Genomic DNA, 16,153 nt, shown 5'->3' with positions numbered 1-16,153 from the left:
TCCCAACAGCCTTGCCCTACTGTCTTCCGTTCCACTGACCCCACAACCCTCCTTTACCTCTTTACCGGATCGAATCATGTCTCAACCTGTCACTGCCATAGAAAACCACATCGATCGACTGTTTCTCGTTACGTCCGTTGCTCGATTCGTTCTGACGCGGAACCGCAAGCGTTTCAGAAGGGCGATCACGGCGTCTTCGTGGCGGCGTGGTTTACAACGTTTATCGTCTGTATTATTTAGAATCTTCCGACTACTGTCATTATCTTGCGTATTATTCACGCAACGTTTCGGCTGATGTAAACTCCGACGTTCTTTTCGAATTTGCAAACTTAATGGTCGAACTTGAGAAAACGTATATCCAATTCAAGAACCTGAACAAAACACGTCATATCATATATTCACTGCGACCGGCCATTCAAATATGCTAGCAAAAGTACCCGTCGTTGACTGGGTTCAAAAACAACCTACATAAAATGAACTCTGATTTATGAAAGTATGATAGGTTATGAAAAGGAAGGGTTGTTAAGAGATAGCTTCGAATTCGGGGGTATCAAAGCAAAACATGATGAAAGTAAAAATAAAATAGATAAACCTCATAATTTATTATACCATACCTGTTCATACTGAAACAGTTATCCCAATATTCTGTGGATCTATATTAAAAAACTTTGTTAAACTTTGTGACATATTTCCATTCTATGGAGGTCAGCCGCGAACGAACACCCCATACTTTTATTTTACCATATTTCTTTAAACTGAAACATAATTATCCAAGTATACTTATGCAGATAGATATGAAAAGTCTTTATTAAAGTCTGTGTCGATGTCCATTCTATGGAGGCCAGGCGCGAACGCAGACCCCACAATTTTATTATACCATCCCTATTTAAGTTAAAACATACTTATCAAAGTATTCTTATGTACATCTATATCAAAAACACTTGTAAACGTTTTTTTTTTAATTTTTTATTTCCATACTTTGTGGACCAGGCGCGAACGCAGACTCTACAATTTTAATGAACCACCGTTCTGCAGGATCAAACATACCCATTCATGTGTCTCGATGCATCTTCTATTATTATATGTAATCAGTTTTTTTAAAATAGTCAACCATATAGGAGCCTATTCGTGACCACACACACACACATTCACACACACATATAGCTTTATATTATAGATATATGTGTGTGTATATATATGTATATATATATATATATATATATATATATATATTAAATATTATTACGTGTATAAAAGTAAGTCATCTATACCGTATGTACGTAATAATATTTAATAAAAAAATAATTTAAAAAAATAATAAACAAATAATACGTTTTGAAAAATGTGGGGCGGAAAAAATGTAGACAAAGGTCGGATAAACCCTTTCTTATAAAAAGCGCTTAGGGAGCGGAAAGAAAGAAGAAAATACTACAGAATCGCTAATAAAAAAATAAACACAATAGTATAACACAATACCTAATCCAATCATTTAGGTAAACGATTTCATGTTTTAAGTTTATTTTATGTCTGCAAATATTTATTCATTGTGTTTGATCCGGTTGTTTTACTGTTTTTGCTTTTGGCTCTGCACAACATGATTGAGTTTTTTAGTACAAGTATGAATAACATCAGTGTTACGTGTATTTATTATAAGGAAGCAGGTGTCATCAGACAGCCATATATGCTAGCACAAAAACAAAAACGAAACAAACTCCTGATTTTAAATGGAACACGTACATCAAATCTGTTGCCAAGGCCGCTGGAAAAATGGTGGGATCTTTCTATCGATCCGGTAGATATCTCACTGCGGATGCAATTCTCTATCTATATAAGAGCCATGTACGTCCAAGGATGAAATACTGTTGCCACATCTGGGCAGGAGCTGCTAGAAAGGACTTGTCCTGCCTTGTTAGAGTTCAAAATAGACTTCGTAGCCTTTTAGGGGATATCCTTTTCTCTTCCCTGCAATCTCTATCTCACAGAAGAGATGTTGCGAGTTTGTCTCTGATGTATCGTTATTTTCATGGAAAGTGTTCGACTGAGCTTCAGTCTATGGTCTCCCCCTCGCCAAACTTTCACAAGAAACACTCGTCTAGCTGAAAACACTATCAATAATCCCCCACTCTTTATCTGTGCCTAAACCTAAACGTAGATTCCATGAACAAAGCTTCTTTCTTAGAACTGCACGCCTGTGGAATTGTCTTCCGTTTTCCTGCTTTCCGGCTGACTACAATATGGTTGTCTTCAAGTCTAACGTAAACAAGTTCTTGATGAGCCGTTCCATATAAGTTATCAAATTTACCGAATGTTCATTACTAATGATTACTATATGGTCCAATTTCTACTGTACACTCTTTAACCCTTATCCTTGAGTGGCCTCTTGGCCTTGATAATGTGGTGATGCCTGTGTAAAAAACAAAAAAAACATGTATTTGATAAGCCTATTTTGTACTGGTCTGCCTCCCTCCGGAGCATAGCAATCGGGCACATCGTTACACTTAAATGTTGAGCTCTTGGCTATACGTACATACAAACAAATGATCTGTATATATATATTTTTTTAATTGGAATTCATTATTGAGATGCGTATGATTTATTAATTTATTTATTAATTTATTTATTAATTTATTTATTGCGGGCTATTATCCTCATCTTTATTAGTTGTTGTTTCACGACGTTCACGAGGAATAGTTGGCCGATTATTCTTCTGGCCTTCGTCAGGTGGTAACCGCGACGGGATAGGAACTCCCTGACGAAAGCCAGAGGAATAGTTGGTCGAAACGTCGTCAAACAAAAACTAAGAAAGATGAGGATAATAATCCGCAATAGATAAACTAATAAATAGTACCTATCTCAATAATGAATTCCAATTAAATATATATATATATATATATATATATATATATATATATATAAAGTCAACTTCCTCTCGTGTATGGCTCCCTTAAATCCGAATCTCTTAACTGCATTCTCAGCAATTACTACCATGCATAATTGTCGTCTCACCATGTTTTTGGCGAAGTAAGCCTCTAGCTAGCTTTGGGTAGGATTGAAACCGTTATCTTCAGACAATTATCACCTGGAACAATAGAGATTCAACGTCTCTATCAACTGCGCCACTGATTCGGAGTTCCTATCCCGTCGCTGTTACCATCTGACGAAGGCCAGACAGAAGAATAGTTGACCGAAACGTCGTGAAAAAATATCTAAGAGAAAGATGAGGATAAAAGTCCGTAATAAATAAAACTAATAAATGATCTGTAGTTATTGATTGATTTGTAGATTAATAAACTTATCAATTCATGTAATTTTATGTTACAATTGAGCGTCTCTGTTGTCCCTCTGCAACGTCTCTCTGTAACGTCTCTCTATTATATCCCTCTGTAACGTATCTCTGTAACGTGTCTCTTTGTATTTTTTTTTTATCTTTCTTTATTAGCGTCTTCTCTCAGAACGTTATAACACCGAATTTCTTTATCTGTTTTTTTTTTTTTTTTTTAGGTTGCACCGACTTAAAAGGATTGGGATTAAAGAACTTAATCCGCACTTAATCTGTGTCCTATGCGGGGGATATTACATTGATGCCACGACCATCATTGAGTGTCTACATTCATGTAAGTATTACGATGCAAACGAAAGGTGTAATTAACTAGGCTGGAAAGGTTTATCGGATTGTGAAAGAAACACATATAATGAGTAGTTGAAACAAAAATAAACAAACAAAAAAAAACAAAAAAACAAAGAAACAACAACAAAAAACAAGAAAAGAAAGTTGTTTGGAACTTTTAAAATAATTTCCAAAGATATTGTGAATCTTTACTCTTTTTTGGGTTTTTGTTTTGTTTTAAAAGTAAATTAAAATTTCCCTTTGGAAGAGAGAACAGTAAACATGTTATGCTTTATATATATATATATATATATATATATATATATATATGATGATTTCAACGTCTTGTCAGACGACTGCCACTCCCTCGGACACTTGAAATCCATGAGCCCAAAAATGACTTCCTGAGGGAGTATCTATACACAGATGATGTTACAGAGTCTTAGCTTTGTACGACAGCTAAGTCTCTCTCTCTCTCTCTCTCTCTCTCTCTCTCTCTCTCTCTCTCTCTCTCTCTCGGTTCAAAATGTTGAGATCCAGCAACAAGCAAGAGCAAGATAGCCAGCAACAAGTTAAACTGCAGACGAAGCTTAATGCGGGTACTGGTCTCCCGCTTTATGATTTTTTAAATCAGAGATTTGCTTCTCCTAGAAAGGTTGCCGTCATCACGGCTTAAGGGAGCCCTCTACACCCAACACACAGATACATACACACACATACAAACGGTGCTAGTTGGCCGTTGACCCTGAAAGATGGTTCATTCACCCTTTGGAAGGTCTTGTTTTTAATCCTTCTGGTGTTGTCTGTTGTCGATGCAATTGGTCGATTCCATATAATTCTGGGTTGTAGCTTTATCATGAAAAAGTGTATGTGAACGAGTATTTATATCTATCTATCTATAATCTCCCTTTAATGTCTAATACATATATATATATATATATATATATATATATATATATATATATATATAACGGAAACAATTTATTGCACGAGCGTCGCCCTTTTAAAATTCATCATTCAATAAAATAAAAAGCTATAGCAAACATCTAAATGACTACTTTAAACACAGTTCCTGATTTCAAAAAAGAAAAATTAAAAGGTAACTATCTCTATATATTTTTAAATCAAATTTATTACGTAAATTCAATAATATATATTTTTCTCTACTTATTTCTATCTCTAACCCATATTAATTTTCTTATAAATTTTAAATCCAAACCTTTTATTTCAATTTTTTCAGATTCATCTGCCTTACTTTTAATGCTAGGTTTATTTATGGTGTCTTTTAAATTAAATAAAAACCCTCCTAAATTTGCTGATGAGGAGACCTTGCTTACCAAAAAACTATATATAATTGTTCTACATAACTTCATGTATACCACAATAAAAAGCACGGATTTCCGAAACGATCGTACAGATAATTGATTTTGTTGTTGTTCCTTCTTATGAAACTGATTTTTAATTTAATTAAAATTTGATTTTTAAATTTTAAAAACTTTTTAAATTTTAAATAATAAATCACATTACTTAATATTGAATTAGCTCTAGGAAATGTAACTATCGAGCTTATTATATATCTAAATTACAACGAGCACTTTCTATTTCCTGTATTTTAATTAAACTAGTAATTTCACTGTTACATTAAAATACACTCAGCTCTTTAGACTATTGTTCTAATCTCCTTTATATATATATATATATATATATATATATATATATATACACTTACTATATATATATATATATATATATATATATATATAGCTAAATTGCCATTTATAACTTACTATATATATATATAGTAAGTTATAAAATATATATGGTAATTAAGCTACACAGAATATTCCGCGTTTCATCCACGCTAGGATTCATCAGGCTTATGTGATATATATATATTTATATATATATATATATATATATATATATATATATATATATACTTCATATACTCACATTAAATTAATATACGAAAGTATAAATTTATGCTCAATACGTAGGTAGAACTTTTCCCGAAAGGATGAAACACTAGTATCTGTAGGTATTTGATAATTCTTATAGAATATATATAATTATTTACTACAATAATTAAAAACCTGCAGACACTAGTTTCATCTTTTCGAGAATCTTTAGTGTAGGGTGTCACGATTAACACCAGTCGATATATTCGAACCCAGCAACACAAGCCATCTCTGGCTTGATTAGCCAAGACCGTATCCAATCGGTTACCATTAATCGCGTGAAGTAACGTTGAAATTAAACATTTTATTTTTAAATGTTTTTTACGTCAGTCGGAGTGATCTAATCATTATATGATGATCTATGCTTAAGAGCTAAATTGACCGACTTAATCCAACTGAAAGTGCTCAACGATAAGAAACGAGTTTCATATATAATATATATATATATATATATATATATATATATATATATATATATATATATATATATACTAGCAGTCCGTCCGGCATTGCCCAGTCGTAAAATACGCTTAAATATGATATTTTCATTAATGCAGTTTCTTATTCAATATTATATTGGATCCAATATATAGTAATGATATAAAAACTTTAAAAAAAAAAAAAATCACTCGTGCATCCCTACCAAGAATCGAAACTAAAACATTTACCTTACGATTTAATTTTTCCTTTAACGTTAATGTCTGAGCTCTGAAGCCATGCTTGCTGCAAGGCTAAAAATATAAAATATGAATCAACAGCTATTACGTTATGTATGCATGTTAGTAATACCGTCGTTCGACCTTCACCTGGAATATTACATTTTTAAATTTTCAAACTTTCGCACCCATTTTCCCCAGCTTAAACCCAAATAGAAAGTTTTGCATAGGTTGGAATACCCTATGTATTAAGTTTCATTTTTTTATCCAAAACTGACAGGAGTTTGGTAGGCAATATTTTAAAACAAATATATATATATATATATATATATATATATATATATATATATATATAACAAAAATTACAATTAAATTTACCAAAATGATCTAAGATGGTAAAACTAAAGTATATTATAAATATTAAAGAATTAATATTTATAAATTTAATCTCAACAAGATGTAAAAGCTCGATAAAACCAAATAGGAGACAGAACTTATAATAAGAGCAAATAGTTAATAAAACATGTTAAAAACACTTTGAAAAAGAGTTAAAAACATTTAATCTGAAAAGGAAACACTTGATATAAGTAAATAGTCTTTAATACTTTTCTTCTCATCAGAGGGTAGGAATTAGTAAAATGCAGGATCGGATTTTGTATACAAAAGTATTTGATGAAACTGCAAGTAAGTCAAAGATCTTACTTGATAACAAAAAGTGAAGCAGAGGGAATATGGTGAAGAAAAAGTGATTTCACGCGAATGGATAATCTGGTGAAAGGTAAATTATCCAATGACGGTAAAATCAAAAATTATATATATATATATATATATATATATATATATATATATATATATATATAGAGAGAGAGAGAGAGAGAGAGAGAGAGAGAGAGATAGAAAGAGAGTTGTGTTTACTATAAACTTCTGACGCAAATATTATGCAAGTATAAATCATGTAGAATATCTGCATGAATATAATTACACGTAATTGTTTATTGCAAATGATTATTCCACAAGAAAACCGAAAAAAAAACTAATAGGAAGTTGATTAAAATGAATATTAAAAAGAATATAGAAAATTAGCTACTTTTTAGCAGGTGAATGCAATTCCACGACATATATATAACAAAATTGTATTTTCTTTTTAAATAAGTAGAAAAATGTGTCTTTTTTAACACACAACAAAAAGAAACATTATATATATATATATATACATATATATATATATATATATATATATATATATATACAGAGAGAGAGAGAGAGAGAGAGAGAGAGAGAGAGAGAGAGAGATAGATATACCCTAGCAAAAGTACCCGTCGTTGACTGGGTTCAAAAACACAGAAAATGGACTCAGATTTATGAAAGTTCTAGGGGGGGGTACCCGGCGTTGCCCGAGTGTTTAGAGGTGTGTGTGGTCGATGTGGGTTGGGGGTGTTAATAAAAACCTAAGAATAAGCGAAGTAAAAAAAGAAAACAGAAAAACGAACGTTAAAACTTATCTGAAAAATAAAGCGGGGGGTACCCAGGCAGTTGGGGAGGGGGGTGTAATCAAAACATCGAAAAAAAACCCCACAAAATAGACTAACGTAAGGCAAACGAACGATGTTAAATGTAAAAATCGAAAAAACAAAAAAGAAAATACAAAAACGAACGTTAACCCCCCCCCCCAAAAAAAGAAAAGAAAAACACGTGAAAAATGGCTTAAATAAGCCTGTTTCGATATTAAAATGTAAAAAATCGGTGGGTACGCGGGTTTTTTGGGGAGTGTGGTCGGTCGGGGTGGAGGGTGTTAATGAAAACCTAAGAATAAGCGAAGTAAAAAAAAAAAAACAGAAAAACGAATGTTACGTGAAAAATGGCTTAAATAACCCTGCTTCAATATTAAAATTTAAAAAGTCGAAAAAAAAAAAGAAGACATCTCACACCACGATTCGAACCCAAAACGTTCAGATAATGACCAAACCCTCTAACCAATTGAGGTAATACGACGTACATGAAATTGTATCAGTTCTTCAAATATTTAAACTAAATCAGGTTATGACGTCGTCTGACGCAAGCGTAGAACCGATCTTGTCATCAGAGGAAGGTTTTTGCTGCCCCCCCCCCCTGTAGCAAGTGCCGATTTCAGGGTGAAAAAATTAACGTTTTTAGCCAATTTTTCGATATTTGTCGGGCGAAGGATGGGACTTTCATATGAGACCAAATTTGTGAATTTTTGTTCTGTCTGTCGAAAGTCTTTAGCAGACACACAAACATACACACATACATAAATACATACACACATCCATTTTCACTTTTATATTTATAGATGATAGGTTATGAAAAGGAAGGGTTGTAAAGAGATAGCTTCGAATTCGGGGGTGTCAAAACCAAAGCAAAATATGATGAAAGTAAAAATAAAATCGATAAACCCCATAATTTATTATACCATACCTGTTCATACTGAAACACCTATCACGATATTCTGTGGATTTATATTAAAAAACCTTGTTAAACTTTGTGACATATTTCCATTCTATGGAGGTCAGGTGCGAACGAACACCTCATAATTTTATTATACCATATTTCTTTAAACTGAAACATAATTATCAAAGTATACTTACGCAGATAGATATGAAAAGTCTTTATTAAAGTTTGTGCCTATTTCCATTCTATGGATGCCAGGAGCGAACGCAGACCCCACAATTTTATTATATCATCCCTATTTAAGTTAAAACATACTTATCAAAGTATTATTATGTACATCTATATCAAAAACACTTGTAAACTTTTTTTTTTAATTTCTAAATTTTTTATTTCCATACTTTGTGGACCAGGCGCGAACGCAGACCTCAAAATTTTAATGAACCAACGTTCTGCAGATCAAACATACCCATTCCTGTTTCTGGATACATCTTCTATCATTATATGTAATCAGTTTTATAAAATAGTCAACAATATAGGAGCCTATTCGTGACCACACACACACGCGCGCACGCACACACACACACACACACACACGCACGCACACACACAGCTTTATATTATATATGTATTATTTTTTAAATGTAATTCTCTACTGACACGTGTTTCGACGTCTACGACTCATCAGAGTGGCTGAATATTGCGAGATTCGAAATCGGGACCCCACGGTAATGAGCCGAAGCCCCTTACCTCTGACCCATACATATATATATATATATATATATATATATATATATACACATATATACATGCATACATATATATACACATACATATATATATACATATATACATGTATACATATATATACATATACATATATATACATATATACACACATATATACATATATACATAGACATATATATACATATATATATATACATACATATATACATACATATATATATATACACATATACATATACATATATATATACATGTATATATACATGCATATATATACATGTATATATATACATACATCTATATATATACATGTATATATAAACATGTATATATACATGTATATATACATGTATATATATACATGTATATATATACATACATGTATATATATACACATACATGTATATATACACACATGTATATATATACACACATGTATATATATACATATATATATACCTGTATATATATATACCTGTATATATATATACATATATATATATATATATATATCTGTATATATATACATATATATATATGTACCTGTATATATATAAACATGTATATATGCACATGTATATATATATATATATATATATATATATATATATATATATATATATATATATATATATATATAACCCTGGGAAAGATTAGAATGAGAGTGAATTCAAGAATATGATAGCTTTATTCATTATTTTATTTTTTTTTTTTTTTTTGTTAATTAATTGCAATTAACAACAATCACGTTTGTTTCGGGTTAATATGGAATTTCCTCTAAAATTTGGTATTTGTCTTTTATTTCTAAAGCCATTCAGGAAACTCATCCACAGATTCTATCATCACTTCTTGCGTTCTTCTTTTAAACGCATTGGTTTCGCAAAGCAAAAAACCTTCAAACAAACTCGGAGGAAAAAAGTCACAAATAAAGTTGAGACAAAAAAATTTTAAAAATGCATGGTTCGGAATTTTTTCAGATGAGAATTGATGCTGATTATAATTTGGATTACCCAACAGTCTATTTCGATGCCTTTCGCTATATTATTGATCGATCGATGTAAACTCCGATCTTCTCCGTGTGTAACTTTTTGAACTTGCCAACCTAATAGTCGAACTTGGGAATATTTATGTTGACCTCGAGCATTTGAACGGGTAACGTTGGTTTACAATGGGTCCTGAGTGACAGTCTTCGGGAGCTTCAAGCGTCAAGGCTTACTACTGAAAATAAATAACAAATAATAATATAAATATTAACACGACTACCTAGTTATAGCCAACAGAACGAGAATAATCTACCCTGTGGATTAGTTAGGGTAGTCGCTTTGAAAAATTTTATAGGTTTCCAAGTTTGGCAGAAAGATACCCAATTTCGATTATTCTAACTACTCTTCTAAGCTTGGGTATTATTATTTCGTAATCTCCGACATTTTTCAGATTTGTCAAATCGAAAATCTGTTCGTCAAACTCGGGAATATGGACAGAATTTTGAACGGAACCACGGCGATATGATGTTCTCGTTCTGTCAGTCATGACTAGGTAGAAGTCTCAAATCATTCGCAATTTTAGTTTGAGTGTCGTCTGCATTGAGGATTGAACGTTCAACCTCCAGAAGAGTGTAATTTGCGACTGAATTTTAAGAAGTACTTTATCCAATACGTCACGAGTTCTTCCGTTCCAAATTTGAAAAAAATGCACCTAGCGAAAATCAGAGGTTACATCGTGACCTTGTGAATATACTAAGAGGAGAATAGCGTTGCTAAGAATTCAACTTTTACAAATTTTTATGTAATTTAAAATATGTAGTAACTCTTCAATCACGTAAATAAATCAATTTTATACAACTGCAATACGAACCAATGTGCATGTAGAAGCGTAATAAACAGACTTATAGAGAGACAGGCAGACAAACAGACAGGCAGACAAACAGACAGACTGATACGAGAACGTACCAAAAAAAAAAAAAAAACATTCTGAAACCATGAACCAAGATCGGGAAATGGTTCCTGACCTTTTCGCTAGATACTGAAACAAGATCATAGAAAAGAATTCAAATAAATATAATCTTCTTCTTCTTCTTCTTCTTCTTCTTCTTCCTTTTTTCTTCTTTTTTTCTTTCCTCTCTTTCTTCTCCTTACTTTTTTTCTCGAGATCGTCCGGAATGTTGTTTCACGACGCTGACGAAACCAGTCGGACAAAAGAGAATTCCAGAGACGCCGGAAGGTAGACGGCTTAACAATGGAAAGGATTGGCCGCTGCCCGCAGCACGTCGGAAAGAGAAATGGCAAAGAGCCAATTTGCAAAGCGCTTACAGGATTCTTGAAATCCATTAAAGAAACATCTTGCAGCTATGATTAACCCATTGGGGACAACGGAAAGCAGGTATTAAAACATTACAAGAGGAAGATTTGGGCAATGGTTATAATTGTCACATTCGACAATAATGTTCTATTCTATCCCGTGTTTGTCTGCCTCTTAAAATCTTCATATAAGTGAGTGCATTAAAGGTCAAATGGATATCAATTAAGACAATGGAATCTACTGAGTGGTCTTATATTCATATCATATATAATTGATTGAAATAAAACGTGTGACATGCTCAGTTTGAGGGAGATTAGTGGTTACGCGATTGAAACAGTTTGTGAACGAACTCAAAAGAGCCGCAAGATGAAACTGAACCGAGAGTAGCTTCCAAAAAATTAAGGAGGAGGTAGGAAAATGACGCGGACCGCAATTTGTACTCCTAACAGAACTGATGAAAAAGAATCAAGCCAACTACATACGGATTGGAAAAGACAGTAGAACCCCGGGATACGGCATTAAAAATTAGTAACAAAATACACTATAGCGTGTAATGCACTTGTATGTAACATTGGTTTAGAAAAATAAATTTTTGGTCTGCGGCAAGAATGGGGATAGTTGTTTTTTGTTAATTTGGGTGTGCTGGTTGGTTGCTTGGTTGTTTTTGTTTTACGGCATATCAACCCTTTTCGGGTTATTTAATGCCGAATCCAAAGATTTTGAAGAAAAATTTTTTTTAATAGAATATATTTGTTGTTTTCACATCGGTTTCTATTTAACCCATAGTTGGGACCCTAACAGGTACTATCATTCCGGGTCAGAGTGGACCTGGGAGCAATGGTAATTAAAGGGTTGCTCCACACTCCCCAAAGCCCAGAAGCTGGGGCCTCACCACTGGATATAGTTTAAGGTCATATCCAGGACCCCCATTGAGAAACTTTTACCCTCTGCAGGGGGGCAGTCGGCGTATTCTAATGCCCCACCGACAGGGCCTTGGGTGTGCTGGATTCAAATTTATAAATAGTTTTGCTCTATCTCCTCTAGTTTTCTGGCTTTTATATAGTTTCATTTTAGTATAAAACCCAGAATATTTCAAGAGTTGCAGCAGCTTATAAAAGACCAATCAGGATAGATAAATAACACTGATTGAATCAATATATAATTGAATGACACAATTTATTGTACCACAGACAGTTAAAAGTGTGTTTTCTTAGAATATCTGGTGTATTTTGCCTCTGGAATGTCACGCAAGAGTATCCAGCAGGTCTCCCATCATGCCGGGGTCCCATTTGCCTTGATAGTTGCTCTCCTTAGTGGAATCTTTCTCCAGCACTCATCACTCACTGCTCCAAAGTTTGGCAGGAAGAAGTTGAAACGGGAATGGAGAAAATGAATCTTGAGTGACATTCGGCACTCCATATCCTCATAAGACTTCAGCAACTGCTCAACAAAGGCCTGCTAATCTGGTACACGTGTGTTACCAAAGAATCAACTACAGACCGACTTGTATGCTTGCCATGATCACGGTTCCTTTCCTTTAAGTTAAGAAGCTCCTCAAAATCAGCACTTCTCGGATCTGAGGTCCGACAAATATGCCCTTTTTGTGCTTAGCAGCACCAAGACTTGGGAACACAGTAGACAAGTGCTTGAAGGCAGCACCATTTTTGTCGAACGCTTTAACGAATTTCTTCACCAAACTAAGCTTGGTGTGAAGAGGAGGAAGAAGCACCTTATTCATGTCCTTGAGGCTGTGTTCGCCAGGAACAAAAGTGCTTCTAGACCCCTAGTCTTTCTACTTGTGATGCTGGGATACAGCTCGACTATCCCAGAAACAGAGAAAACAACAGTACCTTGTGAGGTCTGCTTGCATACCCATAAGAAGACCAATGACCTTGAGGTCCCCATTGGTACTCGCTGTATTTAATAGCTTCTAAAAGAAGCTCCATATTGTCATAGGACTCCTTTAAATGGACAGAGTGTGCGATGGGAATGCTGGGATATTTATTTCCGTTGTGCGGAACAACACACTTGAGATTTCATTTGGAAGAGTCTATGAACAGATGACAATCTGAAGGATTATGTGGCAAACCAAGGGACGTAAACAAGCCTGGTATGCTAGTTCAGCAGCACGACTTGTTTTCCATGTCGAAAAAGGAAGCAAAATCTTTGTTCCAATTCTTGAAACTGGTGATCCTTACATCTTCCTGGACTAGGTTCTACAGTTTAAGACTGTTTTGACAGATACAAATCACCAGCAAGATCATTCGGGTCTTCTTGCGTGTATGAAACCGCGCCGTGACCGTCGCGTCACCCAGTAAGCCCTTCTTCAGTGCGTTTGTGGAATCGTCTTTGCTGCAATGTCCACAAGGCCGGATCTTCTGTGATCGTCTAGAGATTTCGTCTTCGGAGATATCGGGTGCCCGTTGACGGAAGCAGTTTCACAAGTAAAAAAAATTATAATGAAAACATCAGCACATCAGCAAATCGAAGAATTTTGAATAAACAAAGACTCCGGAGATTTGGGTTATATGGAATGATCCAGTGAGGCTTGTTGCCACTTGTTCCTGAACATGTAGACTCAATATCTTACAAAGATATTGACTCGGCAAAATCCCCTCTTGAAAGCATTTCTTCATCTGATGATGAGAGAAGATCCTTATTTACTGGAGGTATGGGAACGGGTTTCATAGCAGAACGAAGGTTAAGATATTTGATCTTTTTTCTAGAAGATGCATTGAAAGTAATTATATTAATTAAACAAAAATAATCATCTGCATGGTTTCACTGCTCTCTCCAACCTCCAAAGTTGAAAGCCTCATTCCTTTGCCGTTAACCCATTCAGTTAGTCTATTATAGCAGGGTTTATAACAGATGTGTGGAGCCAAGTGCATAAAAACTAAAAAATAATCCATAATTCTCACAATATTAAAATTAACCCTGAATTTATATACGCCTTTATGTACCGTATATGCACAAATGCATATCTAAAAGAAACTAGAGGTGATGAGAAAAAACGGATTTCAAATTTGAATTCAGCACCTTCAAATTAGGTAAAAACGGGCATTTTTGTGCTTGCTTAAATTTCTTTGTAAACGAGTATAATCAAATAACATAAATAACACCGTAAGGTGGGGCAAATATCGTAACCAGGGACCGAAAAAGATCATATTCCACATCGTAACCTGAAAAAACCGTATCCTAGGGCCACCGTATCCCGTGGGTTCTACTAAAAAAAAAACACTCGTCACATATGTCATTATATATATATATATATATATATATATATATATATATATATATATATATATATATATAATGACATATCATTTTTTTTTAGTAGAACCCACGGGATGAAGACTGAAGGATCGGTCGAAAATTATGTACTTATAAAAAAAGTTTTTTAATTTTTTTTCATAATGTTATTATTTTGTATTCCTGCACGTCACCAATTGAAAACGAATAAAGAAAAGTTATAAGCTTTTATACTTTTCGTATTCTTTTTTATTCACACATATATATATATATATATATATATATATATATATATATATACATGTATATATAAGTGAAAGTGTCTGTCTGTGTGTGTGTGTGTGTGTGTGTGTGTGTGTGTGTACATTTCCGTACGCAATATCTCTGTCAATTTTTAGTCTACATACTCGAAATTTGATATACAGGGTACTGAGATTTGGGAAAATCGATGTGATCGGTTTTTGGCCAGAAATTTGGCGATTAAGGGGTCAAATTTCAACGATTTGAGAACTCCTCCGACAATTTTCTGTCTAAACACTTGAATTTTTAGATATAGGTTCCTTGAACATGGATCTAACTTAATAACTTGATTTGAGCCCCAAAACAATAAATTTTAAGGGGTCATAATAGGGGTTAAAGATAAAAAAATTGACCGCTTTCTTTTCTTTCTTTTTCTTTTGCTCAACATACACCTCCAAATACCCGAGCAACGCCGGGCACCCATGCTAGTATATATATATATATATATATATATATATATATATATATATATGGTGTCAAAAAGTCACTGAAGGGGTTTGAACTTAAGTAGATGTTTTTTTTTGGGGGGGGGGGTTATATATTTCTGTAATCTAACTAAGTTATTGAGAATTTATTTGAAAAAAATGCAAAATTCAAAAATTCAAGAATTATTTTTAAAAAATGCAAACTCTATTTATAAATAATAATATCTTTTAAATGTTGCCCATTTTCAGCTTTTGTGCTCTTTCCAAAACATCCATGACAGATTGCAGAATCTCTGGATTGCGATTTAACTCAGTTATTACGTTCCTGGTGTTTTACTTCAATTCTTGCAGAGTTTGAGACTTGTTAACATAAACTCTTTTTTTAAGATATCCGCACAAGTCGGGGCTAGTCAAGTCTGAGGAACGCGGTAGCCAAGTCTGGGGACGTGAACAATGCCTTATCGAGAGATAATAGACGAAGCTGAAAATGGGCAACATTTA

General features: G+C 33.5%; 1 protein-coding gene across 1 annotated transcript in view; it reads left to right on the top strand.

Moving 5' to 3' along the window:
• The window catches only part of LOC145263182 (uncharacterized), a 248,616-nt gene that overhangs the window by 140,566 nt on the left and 91,897 nt on the right, over positions 1-16,153 (top strand). Inside the window, exon 2 of the mRNA XM_080120235.1 lies at positions 3,502-3,614. Coding sequence (XP_079976361.1) covers positions 3,502-3,614 — 113 coding nt within the window. The remainder of the gene's footprint in view (positions 1-3,501; positions 3,615-16,153) is intronic.

Source organism: Euprymna scolopes, chromosome 38 (genome assembly GCF_053919585.1).
Source record: "Euprymna scolopes isolate OS-2025 chromosome 38, ASM5391958v1, whole genome shotgun sequence".
Classification (NCBI taxonomy): domain Eukaryota; kingdom Metazoa; phylum Mollusca; class Cephalopoda; order Sepiida; family Sepiolidae; genus Euprymna; species Euprymna scolopes.
The sequence above is the reverse complement of the archived record's forward strand: the minus strand, read 5'-3'. Positions and strand labels throughout refer to the sequence as shown.